This window comes from Nerophis ophidion, linkage group LG08, assembly GCF_033978795.1.
Source record: "Nerophis ophidion isolate RoL-2023_Sa linkage group LG08, RoL_Noph_v1.0, whole genome shotgun sequence".
Classification (NCBI taxonomy): domain Eukaryota; kingdom Metazoa; phylum Chordata; class Actinopteri; order Syngnathiformes; family Syngnathidae; genus Nerophis; species Nerophis ophidion.
The window spans coordinates 70,662,202-70,689,913 of NC_084618.1; the positions used below are offsets into that span (position 1 = coordinate 70,662,202).

Below are 27,712 nucleotides of genomic sequence, written 5' to 3' on the forward strand. Positions count from 1 at the left end.
GTCAGCGCAGGTGTGATGCATCCACGGGGCGATGACATGGACACCAAAGCATGGGCTGTGCAACAGGGAGGGGCCATCGGGACAGTTCAAGCTAAAGACTACTTTAAAAATTGCTGTATCCTAGTAAAAATCAGAACTGTTTTCTGAATATATATATATTCCGTTTTATTGGAGGCCAATAATTAGTCTTATCCTACTGAAACCTCAGTGACAATTAGCCAAGCATTTTAAACATTTTTTGAGTCAAGCCTATGTTACTAAAGCAATATAAGTGCTGGCATCAGACTTTATTACTGAGGCCACAGTAGTAACTTCTGTATTTTTAATTTTAGCATTACCTCCATTGACTTAACATTGCGCTATTTTTAGAATTATGTCAAGCGCAGTGTTTTTCAATTTTTTTTTTTGTCAGGCAGGGCACATTTTTTTCATTAAAAAATACGCAGACACAACACCAGCAGAAAATGTTAAAAAATGAAACTCCACCAGGTCGTCGTGCCTTGTTTTGATTTTGTTGGTGTTTTCCTGTGTGTAGTGCTTGAGGACTTGTCTTGCGATGTTATTTTGGTGGCCCTTCCTGTTTTGTTGGTGTTTTCCGTAGCAGTTTCATGTCTTCCTTTGAGCGCTATTCCCCGCACCTGCTTTGTGTTAGCAAGCAAGACTATTTAAGTTGTTGCTATCCTTCTTTGTGTGGACATTGGTCCTTGTAACGTACGTTTTTGCTGTCGTCCAGCATTCTTTTTCTGATTACTTTGTAGCCAGTTCAGTTTTACTTAAGATGTGACTTTAAGGTTTTACTACTTACGTATAAAATACTACACGGTCTAGCTCCAGCCTATCTTGCTGATTGTATTGTACCATATGTCCCGGCAAGAAATCTGCGTTCAAAGGACTCCGGCTTATTAGTGATTCCCAAAGCCCCAAAAAAGTCTGCGGGCTATAGAGCGTTTTCATTTCGGGCTCCAGTACTCTGGAATGCCCTCCCGATAACAGTTCGAGATGCCACATCAGTAGAAGCATTTAAGTCTCACCTTAAAACTCATTTGTATACTCTAGCCTTTAAATAGACTACCTTTTTAGACCAGTTGATCTGCTGTTTCTTTTCTTTTTCTCCTATGTCCCACTCTCCCTTGTGGAGGGGGTCCGGTCCGATCCGGTGGCCATGGATGACGTACTGGCTGTCCAGAGTCGGGACCCAAGATGGACCGCTCATCCAGAGTCGGGACCCAGGATGGATCGCTTGCCTGTGTATCGGCTGGGGACATCCCTACGCTGCTGATCCGCCTCCGCTTGGGATGGTTTCCTGCTGGCTCCGCTGTGAAAGGGACTCTCGCTGCTGTGTTGGATCCGCTTTGGACTGGACTCTCGCGGCTGTGTTGGATCCATTATGGATTGAACTTTCACAGTATCATGTTAGACCTGCTCGACATCCATTGCTTTTGTCCTCTCCAAGGTTTCTCATAGTCATCATTGTCACCGACGTCCCACTGGGTGTGAGTTTTCCTTGCCCTTATGTGGGCCTACCGAGGATGTCGTAGTGGTTTGTGCAGCCCTTTGAGACACTAGTGATTTAGGGCTATATAAGTAAACATTGATTGATTGATTGATTGATACTTTGGTTTTGCATAGCCATCTCTATGCTTCATTGCCTTTTTCTTTCCCTTTTTTTAATTTTTGGTTTAAGCATGTCGTCTGCATATTGGGATCACAACAAACCATCCTCGTCTCACCCGACACATTCCGACTTTTACAGAGCAATAATTACCTGCTGCCACCTACTGACATGGAATAGTATTACGTGGTTACCCTGCCGAGCTCTACACAGCACACACACAATGGAACGTGACATTATTTGCAGATTATAATTATTTTATTGCAAAAAAAAAACATTTTTGGGACCAATTATGTGAAGTTGCATAATTTCCAACGGGACACCAGACAATATCTCGCTGCACACTAGTGTACCGCGGGACAGTGGTTGAAAAACACTGGTCTAGAGCAGGGATCAGGAACCTTTTTGGCTGTGAGAGCCATGAAAGCCAAATATTGTAAAATGTATTTCCGTGAGAGCCTTATAATATTTTTTAACACTGAATACATTTAAATGTGTGCATTTTTAAGTAAGACCAACATTTTTTAAGTATAATAAGTCTCTTATTCTTTTTAATAACATTGTTATTCTGAAGCTAACCATTAATAAGTAAAGTACATCTTACCATTAATGCGACTTATTGAACAGGTGGGGTAGAACATGGATGGATGGATTAAAATGCGTGAGAATGTTTTATATTTTGAACGTTATTTTTAACACTGTGATTTTCAGCGGAATTACTCATTACTTATCGTGTTAAGCAATGTCAGCTAAGATTTATCTGAGAGCCAGATGCAGTCATCAAAAGAGCCACATCTGGCTTGGGAGCCATTGGTTCCCTACCCCTGTTTTAGAGCTATATTACAAGCTTTACCATTAGGATCAACTCCATTGAAACTAACGATACGCTACTAAGGCCTCATTAAAATTATGTTAGCTAACTTCTACAGATAAATTACTAGCTTTGACATTTGCATCAGCTTCATTTAGTTAACACTTTGCTAAGGACTCATTCACGGTGAAGTTGGGAGAGTGGCTGTGCTAGCAATCTGCAGGTTCCTGGTTCAATCCCCACCTTCTACCAACCTAGTCACGTCCGTTGTGTCCTTGAGCAAGACACTTCACCCTTGCTCCTGATGGGTCCTGGTTAGCGCCTGGCATGGCAGCTCCCGTCATGGCAGCTCCCGTCATCAATGTGTGAATGTGTGTGTGAATGGGTGAATGTGGAAATAGTGTCAAAGCGCTTTGAGTTCCTTTAAAGGTAGAAAAGCGCTATACATGTACAACCCATTTACCTTTCATTTGAATTAAATAAATAAAATAAATAAATGGGTTGTACTTGTATAGCGCTTTTCGATAACTTCTACAGATACATTACTAACATTAGCATCATCTCCATTTAGTTATAGTTACACTACTTAAGCCTTAATAGAATTATGTAAGCAAACATTTACAGATATATTACAAGCTTTAGCATTAGCATCAGCTCCATTGAAAATAAAAATTTGCTACCAGCACGGTGGTGGAGGAGTTGGTGCGCCTGCCTCACAATACAAAGGTCCAGAGTAATCCTGAGTTCAATCTTGGGCTCGGGATCTATCGGTGTGGAGTTTGCATGTCCTACCCGTGACTGTGTGGGTTCCCTCCGGGTACTCCGGCTTCCTCCCTCCAACCTCCAAAGACATGCACCTGGGGATAGGTTGATTGGCAACACTAAATGGTCCCTAGTGTGTGAATGTGAGTGTGAATGTTGTCTGTCTATCTGTGTTGGCCCTGCGATGAGGTGGCGACTTGTCCAGGGTCTACCCCGCCTTCCGAGTGTGGCTGAGATAGGCTCCAGCGCCCCCCGCGACCTCGAAGGGAATAAGCGGTAGGAAATGGATGGATACTAAGACCTAATTCCAAATATATCAGTTAACTTCTACAGATATTTTAACCAGCTTTAACATTAGCACCACCTCCATTTAGTTAACATTATGCTACTAAGACCCCATTGAATTATGTTCGATAACTTTTACAGCTATTTTACTAGCTTGAGTTAACATTAGGCTACTAAGGCCTATTTAAAATTGGTTAGCTATTTTTTACCGATATATTACTAACTTTAAAATTAACATTACCTCCATTGCTAACACAATTCTTATTAGAATTGTTTTAGCTAAGTTCTACAGCTAATCGTGTAGCGTACCATGAATTGATTAACGTGGACCCCGACTTAAACAAGTTGAAAAACTTATTCGGGTGTTACCATTTAGCGGTCAATTGTACGGAATATGTACTGGACTGTGCAATCTACTAATAAAAGTTACAATCAATCAATCAATCAAAACTATATTAGAGCTTTGCCTTAGCACCACTTCCATCGAGTTAACTACATGCTTGATTGAGTAAAAACTACGCCCACCAATCCAAGTAAACCCGAGTCATCGTGTTGTTTTTTTGCATTTTATCATTTATAACCCACTGATGAAAAAATTGGAATGAGTTTCCCAGAGGCTGTGAGGATAACTCAGTAATACTCTGTAATTACAAACAAACATGGTTGCTCAGGCAAATCTAATTTAGCATGTGGAGAACTTTCAATAAAGTGTCATTTATGTGCGGTAGACATCTTGAAATGATTAAGCATTTAAAAACACAGCCAACACATTTCTTGAGCATTTAACACATTAAGGCCCAGTTTGTGGTGCATATTTTGCCGCATATGTTACTAGAAGGTGGAAGGAAGCACCTAGTTAGGATGTCGGCCATTGTTCACTGTAGCGTAGCCTTCCCTGTAATCAAATCATCTGTCCTCAGGGTGGAAATTGACCAACTAATGGGACTTTGGGCGTCTGAGACCTAAACAAAGATGGCGGGCTATTATTAACTGCTCTGCGTCTGCTTTTAGCCGCTGGCTGCCTGGCAAGACAAGCAAGATGCCTTCTGCAGTGTACGTGGGCGGCATTAAGCCCGGGAGATCCACTAAAAGATGTGGGCGGTGCGAGGATGAGTACATTAGAGCTGCCTCGGAAGTTCACACTTAGGGTGATAAGTTAGCCTGAAAGCCCAAAAAAACACCTTTAAGAGATGATTAAAATTCAATCACACATGTGACCTAAAAGATATCTGCTATTCACAGCTGCTGATCAAATGTCACCCATTCATATTTTGGTTAATATTTCAAAACTATACAGCGTGGCGCGGTTGGGAGCGTGGCCGTGCCATCATCCTGAGGGTTCCTGGTTCCATCCCCACCTTCTACCAACTTTGTCACGTCCGTTGTGTCTTTGAGCAAGAAACTTCACCCTTGCTCCTGATAGGTCGTGGTTAGGGCCTTGCATGGCAGCTCCCGCCATCGGTGTGTGAATGTGAGTGTGAATGGGTGAATGTGGAAAAAGTGTCAAAGCGCTTTGAGCACCTTGAAGGTAGAAAAGCGCTATACAAGTATAACCCACTTAACTAGTTCACTGAGAAATATACATGAAATTCTGAATATTAATTCAGATGAATCACACTCGTGAATTTTGATTAACTACATTTTTGAATTGCTGTAAATCACATAATTAAAAAAAAAACACCCTTTTTGACACAACAATATCATTATTGTCATAATTATTTGAAATGTTTGTCTTGAATCTACATCATTTATTTTCTCGAAACTTGGTAACAGTTGTATCTAAAGCAGCGGCACCTACCTAAAAATAAATAATCAATGATAATGATGAATATTTTTTTGCGATTTTGATTTTACAGTAGAAAAATTGGCAAAATAGTCACCAGAATTTTACTGTAAAATATACATTTTTTTAAATGTGGGAAAACAGTAGCGCTGTTTTTTTTTTTAGATAACAAAAATGTCAGTGTCGTCACCAGAATTTCCCGGTGAAATGTACGCTGTTTTTTGTTTTGTTTTTTACAACGTATTACTGTAGAAGAAAAAAAACAGTAAGTCTGTTTTCTTGTAATTGTGGCAACTAAGGTGCAGGCTTTTTTTTACAAAAAAAAAAAAAAAAAAGTGTCACCGAAAAACAGCACGTTTTATTTATAATAAATGGGGTATACTTGTGTAGCGCTTTTCTACCTTCAAGGTACTCAAAGCGCTTTGGCACTATTTCCACATTCACACACACATTCACACACTGATGGCGGGAGCTGCCATGCAAGGCCCCAACCACCAGCCATCAGGAGCAAGGGTGTAGTGTCTCGCTCAAGGACACAACGGACGTGACTAGGATAGTAGAAGGTGGGGATTGAACCAGAAACCCTCAGGTTGCTGGCACGGCCACTCTCCCAAAATTCTGTACAGAAAATGACGTGAAGGCAAAATAATAAAAATAATCACAAAAGTAATCATAATTAAAAATAAAATGTATGTCATGTCATTCAGTACAATAAATATGTTTTTTTCTGTGAAAATGGAAAAAGCCAGTATATTTGGTAGGAAAAGAAAATGTACTTTATTGACGTGTATCATTTCCAGGCCATATAAAATGATGTGGCAGGCCACATCTGGCCCCTGGGCCTAGAGTTTGACACCTGTGTTGTAGAGTAAAAGAGCACAGAGCCAGCAAAATACATTGCCGGAATAATCCGTGATTATACATGTTTAATGCAATGTTTTGTCATTAATTGCATGAGTTAATGTGTCAAATATGACAGCTCTAATATAAATATAAATATAAATATACATGTTTTGAAGGAATTAATTATTTTTATTGCTAACTACACTTGTTGCTAGCATACTTATACACTTGATGAAATTGATATATTGATTTACCCATCGTATTTCTGTTCTCATTATGAAAATGATCAGTTTTCAAAGACACATACACATGAAACGAGGGTGGGAGGTGTTTATGAGCAGCAACGTGGGTCAGCAGAGGACCCGTTGCCATGGAAACCTGAGTCAACGTCTGCTTTTTGAGAGGACGCGGGAGATGGCAAGGTGGCCACACATTAAATATATTTCCTTTGCTTCAAACAATCACACTTTAAAAAAAAAAAAATCGTAGACGGTGACTCCGAAAATTGACAGCTGCTTGGTGAGTTTTATTAAACAAAATATGAACCTGTGGAGGAAGACAGCAATAAAAAAATGTGTGTGTGTGTGTAATATATATATTTATACACACACACACCGGTATATATATATATATATATATATATATATATATGTATATATATATATATATATATATATATATATATATATATATATATATATATATATATATATATACACACACACACACACACACACACATACATACACATACACATACACATACACATACACATACACACACACACACACACACACACACACACACACACACACACACACACACACACACACACACACACACACACACACACCGGGAACGTTTGGAGAAAGTTTCAATTCCCACCTCCGGAAGAACTTTGAACATGTCACGAGGGAGGTGCTGGACATTGAGTCCGAGTGGACCATGTTCCGCACCTCTATTGTCGAGGCGGCAGATCGGAGCTGTGGCCGCAAGGTAGTTGGTGCCTGTCGGGGCGGCAATCCTAAAACCCCTTGGTGGACACCAGCGGTGAGGGATGCCGTCAAGCTGAAGAAGGAGTCCTATCGGGTCCTTTTGGCTCATAGGACTCCGGAGGCAGTGGACAGGTACCGACAGGCCAAGCGGTCTGCAGCGTCAGCGGTCGCGGAGGCAAAAACTCGGACATGGGAGGAGTTCGGAGAAGCCATGGAAAACGACTTCCGGACGGCTTCGAAGCGATTCTGGACCACCGTCCGCCGCCTCAACACCGTGTATGGTGCGGATGGTGTTCTGCTGACCTCAACTGCGGATGTTGTGGATAGGTGGAGGGAATACTTCGAAGACCTCCTCAATCCCACCAACCCGTCTTCCTATGAGGAAGCAGTGCCTGGGGAATCTGTGGTGGACTCTCCTATTTCTGGGGCTGAGGTCGCTGAGGTAGTTAAAAAGCTCCTCGGTGGCAAGGCCCCAGGGGTGGATGAGGTCCGCCCGGAGTTCCTTAAGGCTCTGGATGCTGTGGGGCGGTCTTGGTTGACAAGACTCTGCAGCATCGCGTGGACATGGGGGTGGTACCTCTGGATTGGCAGACCGGGGTGGTGGTTCCTCTCTTTAAGAAGGGGGACCGGAGGGTGTGTTCCAACTATCGTGGGATCACACTCCTCAGCCTTCCTGGTAAGGTTTATTCAGGTGTACTGGAGAGGAGGCTACGCCGGCTAGTCGAACCTCCGATTCAGGAGGAGCAGTGTGGTTTTCGTCCTGGTCGTGGAGCTGTGGACCAGCTTTATACTCTCGGCAGGGTTCTTGAGGGTGCATAGGAGTTTGCCCAACCAGTCTACATGTGCTTTGTGGACTTGGAGAAGGCATTCGACCGTGTCCCTCGGGGAGTCCTGTGGGGAGTGCTCAGAGAGTATGAAGTATCGGACTGTCTTATTGTGGCGGTCCGTTCCCTGTACGATCAGTGCCAGAGCTTGGTCCGCATTGCCGGCAGTAAGTCGAACACATTTCCAGTGAGGGTTGGACTCCGCCAAGGCTGTCCTTTGTCACCGATTCTGTTCATAACTTTTATGGACAGAATTTCTAGGCGCAGTCAAGGCGTTGAGGGGTTCCGGTTTGGTGACCGTAAGATTAGTTCTCTGCTTTTTGCAGATGATGTGGTCCTGATAGCTTCATCTGACCGGGATCTTCAGCTCTCACTGGATCGGTTTGCAGCCGAGTGTGAAGCGACCGGAATGAGAATCAGCACCTCCAAGGCCGAGTCCATGGTTCTCGCCTGGAAAAGGGTGGAATGCCATCTCCGGGTTGGGGAGGAGACCCTGCCCCAAGTGGAGGAGTTCAAGTACCTAGGAGTCTTGTTCACGAGTGGGGGAAGAGTGGATCGTGAGATCAACAGGCGGATTGGTGCGGCGTCTTCAGTAAGGCGGACGTTGTACCGATCCGTTGTGGTGAAGAAGGAGCTGAGCCGGAAGGCGAAGCTCTCAATTTACCGGTCGATCTACGTTCCCATCCTCACCTATGGTCATGAGCTTTGGGTCATGACCGAAAGGATAAGATCACGGGTACAAGCGGCCGAAATGAGTTTCCTCCGCCGTGTGGCGGGACTCTCCCTTAAAAATAGGCTGAGAAGCTCTGCCATCCGGGAGGAACTCAACGTAAAGCCGCTGCTCCTCCACATTGAGAGGAGCCAGATGAGGTGGTTCGGGCATCTGGTCAGGATGCCACCCGAACGCCTCCCTAGGGAGGTGTTTAGGGCACGTCCAACCGGTAGGAGGCCACGGGGAAGACCCAGTACACGTTGAGAAGACTATGTCTCCCGGCTGGCCTGGGAACGCCTCGGGATCCCCCGGGAAGAGCTGGACGAAGTGGCTGGGGAGAGGGAAGTCTGGGTTTCCCTGCTTAGGCTGTTGCCCCCGCGACCCGACCTCGGATAAGCGTAAGAAGATGGATGGATATATATAAACACACACATATATATATATATATATATATAAACATATATATATATATATATATATATATATATATATATATATATATATACATACACACACATATATCTTGATTGGATTATCCTGAGAATAGTGCTCGATACCATGGTAGAGCGCAATATGTATGTGTGGCAAAAATCCCAAGACTACTTCATCTCTACAGAACTGTTTCATGAGGGGTTCCATCTCCTGATGATTGAGGGAACCCCTCATGAAACAGTTCTGTAGAGATGAAGTAGTCTTGTGATTTTTCCCACACTTACATATATACACACACATATATATATATATGTGTGTGTATATATATATATATATATATATATGTGTGTGTATATATATATATATATATATATATATGTATATATATATATACGTATATATATATATATATATATATATATATATATATATATATATATATATATATATATATATATATATATATACATACATAGCAAGGCACCCAGGCACCCTCGCAGAAAACGGTGTGAAATTCTGCTGATTGCTTTGAATGGGAAAATGTAGCGCCATCTATTGGATAAATTCAATTTAAAAGGCAGTAGTCCAAAAAGAAAGCTTGACTTGAATCACTCATTTGAATATATTATTACATTCATTTTCATTTTATTAATTCACATTATATCAATTATTGATTACTGTATCTTCCAGACTATAAAGGTGCACTTAAAATTATTTTTTCCACCGCAAAACTTGACAGTGCGCCCTATAACCCGGTGGGCCTATTGTACGGAATAATTGTGGTTGTGCTTACTGATGTCAAGGCAATTTTTATTTGGTACATGGTGTAATGATAAGTGTGACCAGTAGATGGCAGTCAAACATAAGAGATAAGTGTAGACTGCACATGGCAATATGTCTCAAGTAAAAAACACCAACATTTTATATGTTCCATTGAAAATATAGAACATTACACTCGGTGTTCAAAAATCCTTCAAAATGTTTTAGTGAGACTTTGTTAAGCTATGAAGCCACACTGCCTTTAGGATTGTACTGTGCTTCAACATATGAGTATTATTATGGTGTGTGTATAAGGTAAGACTTGTTATCTGGCGTTTTTTTTCCGCAATATTCTGGGGATAGGTTGATTGGCAACACTAAATTGGCCCTATTGTGTGAATGTGAGTGTGAATGTTGTCTGTCTATCTGTGTTGGCCCTGTGATGAGGTGGCGACTTGTCCAGGGTGTACCCCGCCTTCCGCCCGATTGTAGCTGAGATAGGCGCCAGCGCCCCCCGTGACCCCGAAAGGGAATAAGCGGTAGAAAATGGATGGATGGATTATGTAAAAGAAGCTGTTCTTACCTTCTGGTCCCTGCTGATCTGTATTTGGGATCTGCATATGTCCTGAAAAATTGTGCGAGTCTGCCTTTGTAGTTCATGCCGACTCCATAGTAGATAAGCTTCTTCTTTTTCTCTATCTTCTTGTCTTGAGATATTCATCCGTCGCTGTTGCCATTTCTAAAGAAATGTAATATAAAGGAGTGTAAAGTTCTTCCTTATATCTGTTAGTAAACTCGATATGAAAGTGCTAAAACATACCGTTGCAGTGAGTTTACAAGGAACTTTAGTTATTAGAGTTCCGGTCGTAAGGTTTTTCACGGGACACATTTCAGGTGTTGTTTTCTAATGAGGAGATGCTCCTCCGTTATTGATTTAAGTGAAGTCTGGATGTCATTTAAACAACTAGCTAAATCTTTTGACACTTCTTCCACTCCCGTCCTTGCACGCTACACCGCTACAACAAAGATGACTGGGAGAAGGTGCTGCCGGAGGTGAGCCACGTAAATAAGACAGAGAGCGACTGTCAGAAAGCGATTTGAAGATAATCTGTAAAACATAATCTATGCAAAATTTTTACCAAAAAAACCCCATTACATGTTACAAAAAACACAAGGAAGTGTTTACATTTAAAAAATAAATAATAATATGACTCCTTTAATGCGCCCTATAATCCGGTGTGCCTTATATAGGAAAATAATAAACTATAGACCATTCATCTGCAGTGCACCCTATAATCTGGTGTGCCCTATGGTACGGAAAATACGATAATTCTATTTTGTGCAAATACTGCAACGATTTTAACGACTCAAACCAGCATGTTATGCTGTTGTTGTTTTTTTACAAATATAAATATTTGTCTTTTTAAGAGCCCCACCATAATCTCTCTGATGCAAAATTGCCTCAGTATTACTTCTATTGTGTAATGTATTGTATAATATTTTTTTTTGTCTGCTTGTAAAACAGACTTTTTATATCTTGGCTTTAAAGCCCTTACAAGCAACCTGTCTTCTGAATATGATTTATAAAAGAACACAGCGTAACATTAACAAAAAAAAAACAACAACATGTGTCTTGCATAACCCGAGGCCCACAAAATGAATAGCAGCTGGAAGGTGGCCAAAGGCAAGCGAAATGTTTTACAATCATAAGACAAGTGGTGATATATACTGTACTGTACCCTTCATTCTATGCTATTATGCAATATGATGTATCATAACTTGGCCCTGAAGCATCCTTAAGAACATTTGTTTCAAAATGATTTTTTTTTAGTGGAGAGTTCCAACTTTAGGTTCTGGCAGAACTTTGCAATGTTTTTGTTTCAAGAGCAACCATTATCACTAGTTTGATTTTTTTTTTTAATAGGATTGATTGATTGAAACTTTTATTAGTAAATTGCACAGTACAGTACATATTCCGTACAATTGAACACTAAATGGTAACACCCGAATAAGTTTTTCAACTTGTTTAAGTCGGGGTCCATGTAAATCAAGTAATGGACAGAATACTAAAGTGTATATACATTCATACTTAAATGATCAACTTTGCTTTTTCTCTCTTGCTATTTAGCGCAGCAGCTAATACTTTAAAACTATAAATGGGGTTAGTCTTTTGGCAGAAACTATATAAACAATTGCTTTTTACTCACATTTTACATTAATAAACCAGATTCAACAGTTAAAATGTATAAACATGCAATACAAAGAATGCAGTATTTTGTTATTTTTAAAAGCTAGCACAAATGCTAGCATTGTTTTATTTAATGATTTAGCTTGCTAACTTTTTGTATTTTCCACAGTTGCCAGCTGGAACTACGACAAAAAATGTGTCTTATTATTACTTTTAGCTAATAAATAATAGCAGCAGTTCAAACGAGTAAACTTATGCTAAAATTATGGAGAATTTTGGGTCATGACCGAAAGGATAAGATCAAGGAACACAGAGAATACAAATTATTTTGGGAGGGGAGGTTTTTTATTTTATTTTAGGGGCTAGCCTAAACATTATCACATTTAAATGACTTATCTATCTGTTTTGTTGTTGTTGTTGTTGTTGTTATTGTTTGTAGGACCTAGCATGGTTGCTATAGCATCTGAGCTCGTTCAAAATTGCATGAAAATAAACAAAAAAACTGTCATGATACGCTACTTGGATCATGTCATATTCTGGTTTTGTTCTGTTTTGTATCACATCCTGTTTGGTATTTGTCTTCCTGTGTTCCTTCTGGCACTTCCTGTTTGTTTCCGTTTCCATAGCTACGCATTTAGTGTCCCCTGCCTTTTGTTTTTCACGCGCACCTGCTTTGTGATTATCACCTTTATTTAAGCCTGCCCTTTTTGTTCCTTCGATCTCGCATTCTAGTTTCTGTACTCTACAATAGGTGGCGGCGCTGTTTCCCAATTGTGGTAAAAATCTATTTCTTGTACTTGTTAGCTTCCGCACTACTTCCTTGTTTGTTCCCTAGCTCACATGCTAGCGCTTTATGTTCTTTCTAGCTCCCATGCTGGTTCTGTTTGTTTTGCCTTTAGTGCCTTGTGCAAGTTTTTCTGTTCTTAGTTTGTTTTATAGTATAAATAAATCATAATTTCTTACCTTTACGCTGTGTCCAAGTCCGACTGCACCATTCGACAGAACGAACCATCACAACAATGCCAGCCAACCGTCATAAAAACAGAGCTTTTTATAAGATAAAATACTAGAGCACATACAATAATTATGATATTAATCATTAACTTTTGGGGATTTTTGAAGTCCTTCTCTTGCTGTCTTTTTAAAAAAAATGTTTATCTATTGCAGCAGCTAACACTTTTACAGTTCAACCGTTCCGACTTATAGACAAGTAATCCAAAACAAGGAACACAGAGAATACAAATTATTTTGGGAGGGGAGGTTTTTTATTTTATTTTAGGGGCTAGCCTAAACATTATCACATTTAAATGACTTATCTATCCTTTTTTTAATTTTATTTACAACATTAGCAAACACACTACAAAAAAAGTGTTTTTCTTTTGTATTTTAATCTATTAAATCAGTTTCAACAGTTTAAACTGGTACACTTCTGATGCAATTAAAAAAGACAACAGTTTGTTTTGTTTTCGTTGTTTTGGGGTATTGTGGCCAAACAGCTCCATTTTTGTTTCATCTGACCACAGAACTTCCTCCCAGAAGGTCTTATCTTTGTCCATGTGATGTCAGATGAAACAAAAAATTAGCTGTTTGGCTACAAAACCCAGCAACATGTTTGGAGGAAAAAAGGTGAGGCCTTTAATCCCAGGAACACCATGTCTACTGTCATGCATGGTGGTGGTAGTATTACGCTCTGGGCCTGTTTTACTGCCAATGGTGCTTTACAGAGAGTAAATGGGACAATGAAAAAGGAGGATTACCTCCAAATTCTTCAGGACAACCTAAAATCATCAGCCTGGAGGTTGGGTCTTGGGCGCAGTTGGGTGTTTCAACGGGACAATGACCCTAAACACACATCAAAAGTGATAAAGGAATGGCTAAATCAGGCTAGGATTAAGGTTTTAGAAAGCCCTTCCCAAAGACCTGAATTAAAAGTGTGGACAATGCTGGAAAAACAAGTCCATGTCAGAAAACCAACACATTCAGCTGAACTGCACCAATTTTGTCTAGAGGAGTTGTCAAAAACTCAGCCAGAAGCTTGTGGATGGCTATCAAAGGTGCCTCATTGCAGTGAAACTTGTCAAGGGACATGTAACCAAATATTAACATTGCTGTATGTATACTTTTGACCCAGCAGATTTGGTCAAATTTTCAGTAGACCCATAATAAATTCATAACAGAACCAAACTTCATGAATGTTTTTTGTGACCAAAAAGTATGTGCTCCAATCACTCTATCACAAAAAAATGAGAGTTGTATAAATTATTGGAAATTCAAGACAGCCATGACATTATGTACTTCACAAGTATATGTAAACTTTTGACCCAACTGTATATTCCATTTATCTTACCGACTTTCAATCAATTTCAACAGTTTAAACTTGTAAACATATGATGCAAAACAAAGACTACTTAGATATGATTTCGGTGTTTCTAGGAGCATTTATCTTGCAGTCTTTTTGTATTTTACCACAGTTGCTAACAGTAGCTAAAACTACAGTAAAAGTGCTTTAGTTTGCATTTTAAGTAAATAAATCACATTAAACAGTTTAATTTTGGAAACATATCATGCAATACAAAGAATATATTTTTTTGTTTTCTGTGATTTTAAGATTCAGCATGAATGTAAGCATTTATATTGCTGCCTTTTGGTATTTTACCACAGTAGCTAACACTAGCTAAAACTAAAAAAAAAAAAAAGTGTTTTTCGTTCGTATTTCAAGCAAATAAATCACATTAAACAGTTTAATTTTGGAAACATATCATGCAATACAAAGAATATATTTTTTTGTTTTCTGTGATTTTAAGAGTCAGCATGAATGTAAGCATTTATATTGCTGCCTTTTGGTATTTTACCACAGTAGCTAACACTAGCTAAAACTACAAAAAAAAAAAAGTGTTTTTCGTTCGTATTTCAAGCAAATAAATCACATTCAACGGTTTAATCTTTGAAAAGTTGTTTTTGTTTAAGTTGTTTTTAGGAGCTAGCATAAATGTGAATTATATTTATATAGCGCTTTTTCTCTAGTGACTCAAAGCGCTTTACATAGTGAAACCCAATATCAATTTTTTAGATTTAAACCAGTGTGGGTGGCACTGGGAGCAGGTGGGTAAAGTGTCTTGCCCAAGGACACAACGGCAGGGACTAGGATGGCGGAAGCGAGGATCGAACCTGCAACCCTCAAGTTGCTGGCACGGCCGCTCTACCAACCGAGCTATACCGCTAAATGTTAGCATTTATCTTCCTGCTCTTTTGTCTTTTATCACAGTAGCCAGTAGCTAACACTAGCTAAAACTACAAAAGGACAAAACTGCTTCCTCTTCGTATTTTAAGCACATAAATCACATTTAACGGTTTAAAATAAATGCTATGGGCTTTGTGGAGTTTTATCCATTGATGTATCAACTTTTTGGGCTACGGAAGAAAGCTAAAACTATCAAAACAATTGCTCTGTACTCTTAATTTGAAATAGATACGAGTAACCGATTGGAATATTAATATTCAGGGCAACAGATGATCAACATTCAAGCGACTATCTCCACTGAGCCACTCACTGACTGACTATTTGAAGATAATGAAGTCATGAAAGGAGGCCATCACACACTCAGAGAGTCATGACCTCAGCCAAGTTTCTTTGAAAAAAAAACAAAACAGCTTAATCATGTGAGCCGTCCATACAATAACTATATATCTTTTTCCAGATGTCTGCGTTTGGCATCGCCGGCGGTTGTTTTCGTAACGCCGCATGTGAAAAACACATGTTTGGGCCTGCAGTTATGTAAATGTCAGTCCAATGGAAGACTAGGGGAGGTTCAGGTTCTGCACAGTCATTATGCAACAGCAGGCCCGCGCTATAAAAGCCCCTCAGCGGCGGCGGAGGGGAGCACATCTGTGGGAGCAGCTAACAAGGTACGTATTGATCTTGGCTCCGCGCTTGACTTTTTTTTTTTTTCTCAAAGAACGCAATAGCAATGAGGATCCGTTGATGGTAACAATATGTGCTCCTGTCAGAAGCAAAAATGCTGCGCTACGTTGTGGCTCTCGGACTCCTGGCTCTGTCCTGGGCTCAGGACTGCCAAGTGGCCAACATCCAGGTCATGCAGAACTTTGACAGGAACAGGGTGAGCCGCGTGGATGTCGTCGGGGTGAGGTAATCATCCCCCGTGTTGCGGTGAGTAACCCCCCCCCCCCCCCCCCCCCCCCCCTTGTGTGTTAGTACGTGGGGACGTGGTACGCCGTGGCGAAGAAGGACCCCGAAGGTCTCTTCCTCATCGACAACATCGTGGCCCAGTTCATCGTGGCCGCCGACGGCACCATGACCGCCACGGCCAAGGGCAGAGTCGTCATTCTGAAGTGAGCGGCGGCCAAAAAGGCGGTTTTGTCGCCGTCTTCGCCGCTTACAATGTCCTCTTTCTGTCGGCAGCAACTGGGAGATGTGCGCCGACATGCTGGCCACCTTCGAGGAGACCCCCGACCCTGCCAAGTTTAGGATGAAGTACTGGGGAGTGGCGTCCTTCCTGCAGACTGGAAGTACGTACTGAACTCTCCACATTTTATGGCAGACATGATATCCGCCAATGTAGTTCCTAAAACGTTCGATTTTTTTTTTTTTTTTACAAAACACCCTAAAAAGTGCGTTTTGTAAGCTGTGCGAGAAATTTCAAGTCAGTCCAACTTGAGGGGTAGCAAGCTACCATGAATTGATTAACGTGGACCCTGACTTAAACAAGTTAAAAAACTTAATCGGGTGTTACCATTTAGTGGTCAATTGTACAGAATATGTACTGTACTCTGCAATCTACTAATAAAAGTTTCAATCAATCAATCAATCAATCAATCAATCAATCAATCAAAGCACAGGCAACATTTACTGTTTTATTTGTAGTGTTCTGTCAGGGTTACGAGTAGAGGTGGGCGATACGGCCTAAAATCTATTATGCTGTACCTCGATGCGATATATCGTTTGGCATATGAATGATAACAGAATTTTGGCATTTTGTTTGTTTTGTTTTTCGGAGCTAGCATAAATGTTAGCAGTTACTGTATCTTCCTACCCTTTTGTATTTTACCGCAGTAGCTAACACTAGCTAAAACTACAAAAACCTATTGCTTCGCCTCGGTATTTTAAGCTAATAAGCCACATTCAACAGTTTTCAACTCTACCATGAATTGATTAACGTGGACCCAGACTTAAACAAGTTGAAAAACTTATTCGGGTGTTACCATTTAATGGTCAATTGTACGGAATATGTACTGTACTGTGCAATCTACTAATAAAAGTTTCAATCAATCAATCAATAAATTGTAACATTCTGTAAAGATATGATACAAAACAAAGAATTCATTTTTTTTAACGAAACATTTTTGTAATGTAACACAGTAGCTAACACGAGCTAAAATAACAAAAAAAGTGATTTCCCTTCTTATTTTAAGCCTCTAAATCAGTTTCAACAGTTTAAACTTGTCAACGTAAGATGCAAAACAAATAATAAGGTTTGTTTTGTTTTTGTTATTTTTAGAAGCTAGTGTGAATGTTACCGTTTATCTTCATGTCTTTGTATTATACCACAGTTGCTAACACTAGTTAAACTACAAAATTAAAATTGCTATCCGTTCGTAGTTTAAACCTTTAAATATAATGCAAAAGAATAGTTTTGTAATTTAGCACAGTAGCTAACAAAAAAAATTAATAAAATCATATTTTAAGCTATTAAATCGGATTCAACAGTTTAAACTTGTAAACATATAATGCAAAACAAAGAGTACGGTTTGTTTTGTTTTTGTTAGCACGAATGTTAGCATTTATCTGACTACCTTCTTGTATTTTACCACAGTCCCTAACACGAGCTAAAACTCCTAAAACCTATTGCTTCACCTCTGTATTTTAAGCTAATAAGCCACATTCAACAGTTGTAACAACCTATAAACATGATACAAAACAAATAATTAATTTTTTTAACGTAACATTTTTGTAATTTAGCACTGCAGCTAACACGAGCAAAAATGATGAAAAAGTGCTTTCCGTTCTTATTTTAAACTGTTAAATCAGGTTCAACAGTTTAAACTTGTCAACATAAGATGCAAAAGAAATAATATGGTTTGTTTTGTTTTTGTTATTTTTAGAAGCTAGTGTGAATGTTAGCGTTTAACTTCTTGTCTTTGTATTTTACCACAGTTGCCAACACTAGCTAAACTACAAAAAAAATTGCTTTCCGTTCGTGGTTTAAACCTCTAAATATAATTCAAAACAATAGTTTTGTAATTTAGCACAGTAGCTAACACTAGCTAAAATAAAAAATTAAAAAAATACATTCATATTTTAAGCTACTAAATCGGATTCAACAGTTCAAACTTGTAAACAAATAATGCAAAACAAAGAGAACGGTTTGTTTTGTTTTCGTTAGCATGAATGTTAGCATTTATCTCGCTACCTTCTTGTATTTTACTACAGTAGTAGTACAAAAAAGCTATTGTTTCGCATCTGTTTTTTGAGCTATTAAATCACATTCAACTGTTTGAACCTGTAAACATATGACACAACAAATAATTTATTTTTTTTAACGTAACATTTATGTAATTTAGTAGCTAGCGCGAGCGAAAATTACGAAAAAAGTGCTTTTCGTTCTTATATTAAGCTGTTGAATCAGTTTCAACAGTTGAAACTTTTCAACATAGGATGCAAAACAAATAATACGGTTTGTTTGGTTTTTGTTGATTTTATTGGCCCTAGTGTGTGAATGTGAGTGTGAATGTTGTCTGTCTATCTGTGTTGGCCCTGTGATGAGGTGGCGACTTGTCCAGGGTGTACCCCGCCTTCCGCCCGATTGTAGCTGAGATAGGCGCGAGCACCCCCCGCAACCCCGAAAGAGAATAAGCGGTAGAAAATGGATGGAGGGATGGAAGCTAGCATGAATATTAGCATTTATCGTCTTGTCTTTGTATTTTACTACAGTTGCTAACACCAGCTATACTACAAAAAACAATTGCTTTCCGTTCATATTTCAAACTATTCACATTCAACAGTTTAAACCTCTAAATATAATGCAAAACAACAGTTTTGTAATTTAGTACAGTAGCTAACCCTAGCTAAAATTAATAAATGTAAAATGTTTAATTTATATTTTAAGCTATTTAATCTGATTCAACAGTTTAAATTTGTAAACATAAAATGCAAAACAAAGAGTACGTTTTGTTTTTTTCCGTTGTTTTTAGGCGCTAGCATGAATGTTAGCATTTATCTCGCTACCTTGTTGTATTTTACCACTATACTTGATATCTTTACTGTTGATATTTGTATCGATCCTTGCATTATGTTTACATTCAAGAGCTCTGGCTAGGCTTGGTTTGGTTTAAGTGGATTTCGACTGTGTGGTATGCAGTCACAATATGACACATCATACCATTTACATATCCTCATTTCTTTTTACAACATGTACGAAAAGGAGTAGGAAGAAGCAAAGCTCATCTGTTCATACCTTTTCCGGTTCATTGGTGCTACTGACACATATGACCATTCCTATTCTTCATTTGTAACACAATTTACATCAATGAAACACAACTACAGTATTTTCACTCGACATGTTCATGTCGTTTTCACTGAGGGCCACATGGCAGTTTGGCTCCAGAGGGCCGCTTCTAACAGTGAATACTATTTTTACACAATTTTTTTAATGCATTTTATTAGTATTTAAAAAAAACAAAAACTAAAATGTATTAAAAAGTATGGTAAGTTACAATAATTCAACTTCAAAATGTTGTGTATATCACTGTAAATGGATAAAGAGTACAGCTGTTCTATGGTAAAATAAAATAAAATAAAAGGCAGCTCATATGCCAGAATTTTACAGTAAAATTTACATTTGATTCTTTATAATAAAAAAAAAATGCAATTTTACAGTAAAATGTTGGCACATGAGCTGGCAGTTTTTTTTTGTTTGTTTTTACCGCAAATCAACAACTGTAGATTTTTCAGTGTATTACGGTAAATGCCAAAACTAAACCCCAGTTTATTAATGCTGTAAAAACCACAGTAAAATTCACAATCTCACCATGAAATCTATTGCTACATTTACATTGCACAGATTAATGGATACATTGCTTTGAAATCATGATTTTTAGTAGTATTTATTTCTATTAAAAAATGCTTTGAATGTTTGATAATATATTTTTGCATAATTAGACAATATTTAAGTTAACATAATTTCTGATTACATGTAGCAGATATATATTTTTTCTCCCAAAATAGAAAGAAAGAATACATTTAGTAAGAAGAGTCACAATACTTTATTGATACATATTATTTCCAGGCTTTCGAGGGCCAAATAAAATGAAGTGAAGGGCCACATCTGGCCGCGAGCCTTGAGTTTGAGACCTGAATTGTAACTTACTTTTTATCCTAATAGTAGTTCTTATAAATTAATTTACCTTAATGTCACTTATTTCCTTTTGTCATGGTTTGAAACACCAATTTCGTGTACTTTTATGATTTTGTCCTCTGATTGTTTTTGTTGTATTAGCTTGACTACATTGTTATTCACGGCATTACCTCAATACAGTTCAGAGTTTGACAAATAATTACATATATAGTAGCAAAAAACAACACTAATAAATAATATAAAACAAAATGGACGGAATCAAATGATAATAAATACAATAATAATAATAAATAAATACACAATTATAATACTAAATATTACGTAATGAATTATAAATAAATAAATATTTGTAATGCTGTTTTTTGAAATACACATCTTTTCAAATTCTATAAGTCAGTTATAATTCCCATAAAGAGATGGCTTATATCTCATTTTTAATAAGGCTCAAGACGTTGTGTTTATAGTTTATGCTGCCCTTTTTTTGCTGCAGCTGTTACATATACTGTAATATTCCATCCATCCATTTCCTACCGCTTGTCCCGGGGGGTGCTGGAGCCTATCTCAGTACACCCTGAACAAGTCGGCCCCTCATCGCAGGGCCTATACTGTAATATTGTACATGGTAATTGGGATTTGTTATATATTGTATTTATTATATGTAAATATTATATAATATAATAAAATAATATATCAGCATATATTATTTACTGTATATATGTACCCCGCCTTCCGCCCGATTGTAGCTGAGATAGGCACCAGCGCCCCCCGCAACCCCAAAGGGAATAAGCGGTAGAAAATGGATGGATGGATGGATAATATGTAAATATTACATGTTATATTTTATAATGCTACTACGGTACATTTTTGATCTACTTTATACCTGCATTATCCTTTCCATCCTTACCTTTTCCATCCTTTGTAACTGAGCTACTGTGCAGAATAATTTCCTTAGTGGTTCGATAAAGTTTGTTTAAATCTAAAATATTCTTACTTGTATTTAGCTTAGCTTGGCGATTAGTAGTGCTTTTTTGTATCCTCCTGTGGTGTGTAGTGTTGCATGTTTAGCTCCTTGCCCTCGAGTCCTCCAGTGATAATGCTACTTGCAGGAGGCTACATCGTGTTGAGAGCCCATCAGCGACCATATGTCATTATTATAACCGTAGTATTGAAAACTCTACATTTGTGCTTTGAGCTCTGATAGTAGTTCAGGACTAATAAGACTTTGACTGACTCTGGGTTGCAGGAATGGACTTTTAGAATTTGACCACAGCTCACTAAATCAATCACGGCCCTACAACGACATCATTTTGATGCTGTTTGCTTTGCAAGAGTGTTTTGCAAGATACTGCTCTTTGGGAACGTCAACACAATCCAAACAAATCCGTTGCTGATCGGAAGAAACAATGTTCATTCTGAGCCAAGCTTTTTTTATGTGCTTCATAGGTAAAAAACTGTCCGAGTCTGAAAAATCGTCATCAAATGTAATTAATATATTTTTTAATTATTTAGAAAATATGTATATATATCGTTTCTGTGTTGAGGTTATACAGCTTGGCAGGCAGCTAACAAACAATCCAAGACGTCTAATAAAGTTTCAAAGCAGATGAATCCATTTAGGCCCTTTATTGTTGTTAATCTTGCTTTGTCTTTTCCTATCTTTACTTTTGTCTTGCACTGGACTTTTATTTTGCACAGGACTTTTATTTTTGTAAAACTGAAATACACACAACGACAAATGTATAAGCTATTTAAGGGGTCGGCAACCTGCGGCTCCGGAGCCCCATGCGGCTCTTTGATCACTCTAATGTGGCTCAGCTGCATGATTTTCGACCCGCCCGATTGTCCCGAGAGATTTCCGAAGCTTAATGCGTCTTTCAGGATTCACACGGGGCCGATATTTTACAATTCTTATCCAGTCGATAATATAAATGTAAAAGTTTTGCCCTGATGGCAAAACTTTTACAGTCCTCTTTATACTTGTTGTCGCGTTGCTTCTACACAATGCAATTTGCGTGCCAGCCAGTCATATGTAGTATGCAACCTCTGTTTATACACGACAGTGACTGCAAGGCATAGTTAGTCAACAGCCATACAGGTTACACTGAGAGTTGTGATATAAACAACGTTAACACTCTTACTAATATGCGCCACACTGTGAACCCACACCAAACAAGATTGACAAACACATTTCTGGAGAACATCCTCACTATAACACAACTTAAGCGCAACAGAACAAATACCCAGAATCCCATGCATCCCTAACTCTTCCGGGCTACATTATACTCCCCCCGCTAGCACGAAACCCTGCCCCCCCCAACCCCGCCCACCTCAACCGAGGCACGGAGAGATTGGTTAGTTACAGAAATGTGTATCTCATTCTTGTTTGGTGTGGTTTCACAGTGTGGCGCATATTAGTAAGAGTGTTAAAGTTGTTTATGTCACAACTCTCAGTGTAACCTGTATGGCTGTTGAACAAGTATGCATTGCAGTCATCTAAGTATGTCTGTGGAAGCCACATACAACTCGTGGCTGGGCTGTGCTAGATATTTGTACAGCGCCTTCATAGCAGGCCCGTATTTAATGTTGAAGGGCGAAAATCAGCAGACATGCGTGGTAATAGTCGATCTGAAATTCGGGAGTCTCCCGGAAAATTTGGGAGGGTTGGCAAGTGTGATGTTGTCAAACGGCATTAATTTAAAACTCGCGGGCCGCCCTAACAATAAATTAGCATATTAAAGTGTGAGTCGAGAGTCTGAGACCCCTGGTTAATACATGGCACAAAGCAAAAAAAAAAAACTCTGTATGCAGTGTTATTTCATTTAAAAATTTCAACAGAGTTTTGTGGCTCCCACTGTGTTCTTTATTATGTGAAACGAGTCAAAATGGCTCTTTGGGTGGTAAAGGTTTCCGACCCCTGAGCTATGGTGAAATGTATAATACTCAATATGTAACTATTAACTTTACAGAAATAAACAGTACAATCATCAAACAAATACTGCGGAGTGTTGAAACTATTTCGATGGTGGAAATATATGACTGGCCGCCATTTTAAGTCCTCCAAACATCCATTTAAAACAGTGCACATAAATCGTTTTTCAATAAACATCTTACCATCAAATTTACCCACTTTCCACCTGCATATTGAGTTACATAAACAAGTTAAACAGTTTACTTACAGACTTATCTTTTCCAAGGCTTGTAAGAGCTAACACAACTTGTCTTCTTCTCAATTGTGTCATGAGCTGGACTGACATTGTCAACCCGGAAGTGCCCAAACTAATGAGGTGTAGTATTTGCATACCGCCACTAGGTGTCAGTAAGAGTCTACTATATACAGTGGGGCAAAAAAGTATTTAGTCAGCCACCGATTGTGCAAGTTCTCCCACTTAAAATGATGACAGAGGTCTGTAATTTTCATCATAGGTACACTTCAACTGTGAGAGACAGAATGTGAAAAAAAATCCAGGAATTCACATTGTAGGAATTTTAAAGAATTTATTTGTAAATTATGGTGGAAATAAGTATTTGGTCAACCATTCAAAGCTCTCACTGATGGAAGGAGGTTTTGGCTCAAAATCTCACGATACATGGCCCCATTCATTCTTTCCTTAACACGGTGCAATCGTCCTGTCCCCTTAGCAGAAAAACAGCTCAAAAGCTTGATGTTTCCACCCCCATGCTTCACAATAGGTATGGTGTTCATTGGATGCAACTCAGTATTCTTCTTCTTCCAAACACGACAAGTTGAGTTTATACCAAAAAGTTCTATTTTGGTTTGACATTCTCCAAATCCTTTGCTGTATCATCCATGTATCCATTTTGGTATGAACTCAACTCGTCGTGTTTGGAAGAAGAAGAATACTGAGTTGCATCCCAATAACACCATACCTACTGTGAAGCAAGTGGGTGGAAACATCATGCTTTGGGGCTGTTTTTTTTTTACTAAGGGGACAGGACGATTGATCCGTGTTAAGGAAAGAATGAATGGGGCCATGTATCGTGAGATTTTGAGCCAAAACCTCCTTCCATCAGTGAGAGCTTTGAATGGTTGACCAAATATTTATTTTCCACCATGATTTACAAATAAATTCTTTAAAATTCCTACAATGTGAATTCCTGGATTTTTTTCACATTCTGTCTCTCACAGTTGAAGTGTACCTATGATGAAAATTACAGACCTCTGTCATCATTTTAAGTGGGAGAACTTGCACAATCGGTGGCTGACTAAATACTTTTTTGCCCCACTGTTACATGGACCCCGACTTAAACAAGTTGAAAAACTTATTGGGGTGTTACCATTTAGTGGTTAATTGTACGGAATATGTACTGTACTGTGCAATCTACTAATAAAAGTTTCAATCAATCAATCAATTGGTCGAATATAACCCTGAAACAATCTTATAATCACAGTCTTATATGGTAGAGCACAAAAAAAAATCTGGGCTCCCCAAGCATCACCATAGTCACCAACACTAAAATACAGTAGCGTAGTATGCCTAAGTATTCATGAAAAACAAGACAGAGGTTTTATTTAACGAGTGTATTGGCTACTTCTTGGGCCACTGTAATTACGCACAGTTTGAACAGTGACACGGTGTTTGAATAGGTGAAAATAAAACACTGTACTTTATCAAGTGATTCTGTGGTGTACCACTAGATGGAGCCAGCGTACACATTACGCACTTTGAGAATCACGCTTCCAAAGCACTCTTATTAAATGACAAATAAATTGCAGTGTTTTTGCTGCTGAGTACAGACACATTTTTGTAGATGAAAGCGACATGATTGAAACTTTTATTAGTAGATTGCACAGGAAAGTCGTATTCTGTACAATTGACCACTAAATGGTAACACCCGAATAACTTTTTCAACTCGTTTAGGTCGGGGTCCACGTTAATCAATTCATGTTTATTTGGAACATGCATGCATACAACATGATACATTACAATTTCCAGTTTCTGTTTTCAACATGTTCGAAATGGAGTAGGAAGAAGAAGAGCTTATTTAATCCGACCCCTTTTCAGTTGCTAAAACTTCTGATGGGTAGTTTGCTGTAAAATCACACGTCAAGCAGATATTTAAGTATTTTTCTTTTATTTTGACAAAAAAAATGTTTGGAAGGTATGATTATATACTGTAATATTTGTTGCAATATTGGATACTATCCATCCATCCATCCATTTTCTACCGCTTATTCCCTTTTGGGGTCGCGGGGGGCGCTGGCGCCTATCTCAACTACTAGTGAAGTTTAAAAGGTATGCAATTTCCAGCAGTATATATATTTTTTCTGTCAAAATGAAAAAAACATATGTTACATTTAGTGAGAAAATATCCTTTGACACATATCATTTCCATATCTATTGTAGTGTTTTACAACCACTGTGCCGCGGCACGCTAGTGTGCCGTGGGAGATTATCTAATTTATCTAAAAAATATTTTTTGCAAACCAGTATATAAAATCTGCAAATGATGTGTTGTTGTTGAGTGTCGGTGCTGTCTAGATCTCGGCAGAGTAACCGTGTAATACTCTTCCATATCAGTAGGTGGCAGCCGGTAGCTCACTGCTTTGTAGATGCTGGAAACAGCGAGAGGAAACGTGTAGGTAAAAAGGTATCTAATGTTTTAACCAAAAATAAACAAAAGGTGAGTGGCACTAAGAAAAGGCATTGAAACTTAGGGAAGGCAATGCAGAATGAAACTAAAACTGAACTGGCTACAATGTAAACAAAAACAGAATGCTGGACGACGGCAAAGACTTACTGTGGAGCAAAGACGGTGTCCACAATGTACAACCCAACATGACATGACAATCAACAATGTCCCCTCAAAGAACGATAAAAACAACTGAAATATTCTTGAATGCTAAAACAAACTAGATGCGGGAAGTATCGCTCAAAGGGAGACATAAAGCTGCTACAGGAAAATACCAAAAAAAGAGAAAAAGCCATCAAAAAAGGAGCGCAAGACAAGAGCTAAAACACTACACACAGGAAAACAGCAAAAAACTCAAAATAAGTCACAGTGGGATGTGACAGGTGGTGACAGTACACCTACTTTGAGACAAGAGCTATATTGAATCATGCTTGGTTATGCTTTAGTCATATCCAATACTTTTTACTGTCAACTGAGTTTCGTTTTTTAATGATTTTTCAATGCAAAAAATGTGCCTTGGCTCAAAAGGGTTGAAAACACTGCTCTATTGCAATGATTCTCAAACTGTGGTACGTGTACTATTAGTGCCCAGGTGTCGAATTCAAGGCCCGGGGGCCAGAACTGGCCCACGACATAATTTTATCTGGCCCGCAAACATAGGTGGCCCCACAATGATGTAATCAAAAGCCAATCAGGAGAAGCATGAGAGATTTAATCTAAAAGCGCTTTCCCACTCTCTGTCAGATGACGACCACTGGGTGATCGACACCGACTACGACAACTACGCCATCCACTACTCCTGCCGCCAGGTGGACGAGGACGGCACCTGCCTCAACAGCTACTCCTTCGTCTTCTCCCGACACATCACAGGCCTGAGGCCGGAGGACCAGGCCATCGTGACGCAGAAGAAGTCCGACGTGTGCCTGCTGGGGAAATACCGACGTGTGGTGCACAACCGTGAGTCAATACGTTTCTGCCTTTTGGAGTAATGTTTGCGCACACATGATTTTTTTTTTTTTTTGTATTTCCCCTCATCTTTGCTTCACAGGGTTCTGCGAAAATAGCAGTTGATCTCTTCCTACGCAGAGATTTGTCTCACTGAAGCACCCACCCGCGGGATTGTGTCCCCCACCTTCCCTCGTCGTCTCCTATTCCTTCTTAGGAACAAAACACGGCATTTACTCACTAAAAGTCCCAAATGTCTTTAAACGTATTAACGCCTGCCTGCCTCACCGATGCTTTTTTTTTTTTTTTTTTTTTTTCCAAGCGGGATATGGAAAGGTCTATTTATAAGAATGTGACAAAAATAATGTCTTTCAAGCCAGCTCTCAGCAGGAGCGCCCCGTTGGAAGAGTTTACCTGACATGTTTACAACCGCTTTCCCCAAATCACTGCCATTGCTTTTGTACCAAAGTGTGGAAACGTTTTATTTTGTGTTTGTTTGTTGGAACTAATCACACATATTAGGTCAGGGGCTTGGCATAGTGTGTCATTTTATTTCTCCTTTTGTGAAATAAAACATTCATACTGTGTTGACTCATTAGTGTTTTATTATGATGAACTACAGTAGGGGAAGACATTCCTGGGTGAATAAGGATTAATCATTTTTGCAATGTAGTCTGCTGAAAATGATGGAAAACGTCACACTATATACAATGAACAAATCCATAACATCAACACAA

The 27,712-nt window shown here is 38.9% G+C and overlaps 1 protein-coding gene and 1 long non-coding RNA gene across 3 annotated transcripts; one reads left to right on the forward strand and one right to left on the reverse strand.

Annotated features, from left to right (window-relative positions):
• Window positions 1-10,401: 10,401 nt before the first annotated feature.
• Window positions 10,402-23,675, reverse strand: LOC133558319 (uncharacterized). Of its 2 annotated transcripts, XR_009807928.1 has the most exons (3): window positions 23,555-23,669; window positions 13,764-13,848; window positions 10,402-10,557 (listed from the first exon to the last, which is right to left on the reverse strand). It is a non-coding gene; the product is annotated as an uncharacterized LOC133558319 (long non-coding RNA). The 2 variants fall into 2 exon arrangements; XR_009807929.1 differs by lacking the exon at window positions 13,764-13,848 and having other exon boundaries at window positions 23,555-23,675.
• Window positions 15,802-27,560, forward strand: rbp4 (retinol binding protein 4, plasma). The gene is made up of 6 exons (XM_061909596.1): window positions 15,802-15,912; window positions 16,015-16,124; window positions 16,220-16,356; window positions 16,427-16,533; window positions 26,775-26,987; window positions 27,079-27,560. The coding sequence occupies exons 2-6, from the start codon at window positions 16,023-16,025 to the stop codon at window positions 27,099-27,101; spliced, it is 582 nt and encodes a 193-aa protein (XP_061765580.1). The 5' UTR covers window positions 15,802-15,912; window positions 16,015-16,022; the 3' UTR covers window positions 27,102-27,560.
• Window positions 27,561-27,712: the final 152 nt, after the last annotated feature.

Coding starts and splice junctions, on each gene's coding strand:
- rbp4 (XM_061909596.1), top strand. CDS start 16,023: ATGCTGCGCTACGTTGTGGCTCTCGGACTCCTGGCTCTGTCCTGGGCT. Junction 16,357..16,426: donor GGCAGAGTCGTCATTCTGAA/GTGAGCGGCGGC, acceptor TTCTGTCGGCAG/CAACTGGGAGATGTGCGCCG. Junction 26,988..27,078: donor CCGACGTGTGGTGCACAACC/GTGAGTCAATAC, acceptor TTTGCTTCACAG/GGTTCTGCGAAAATAGCAGT.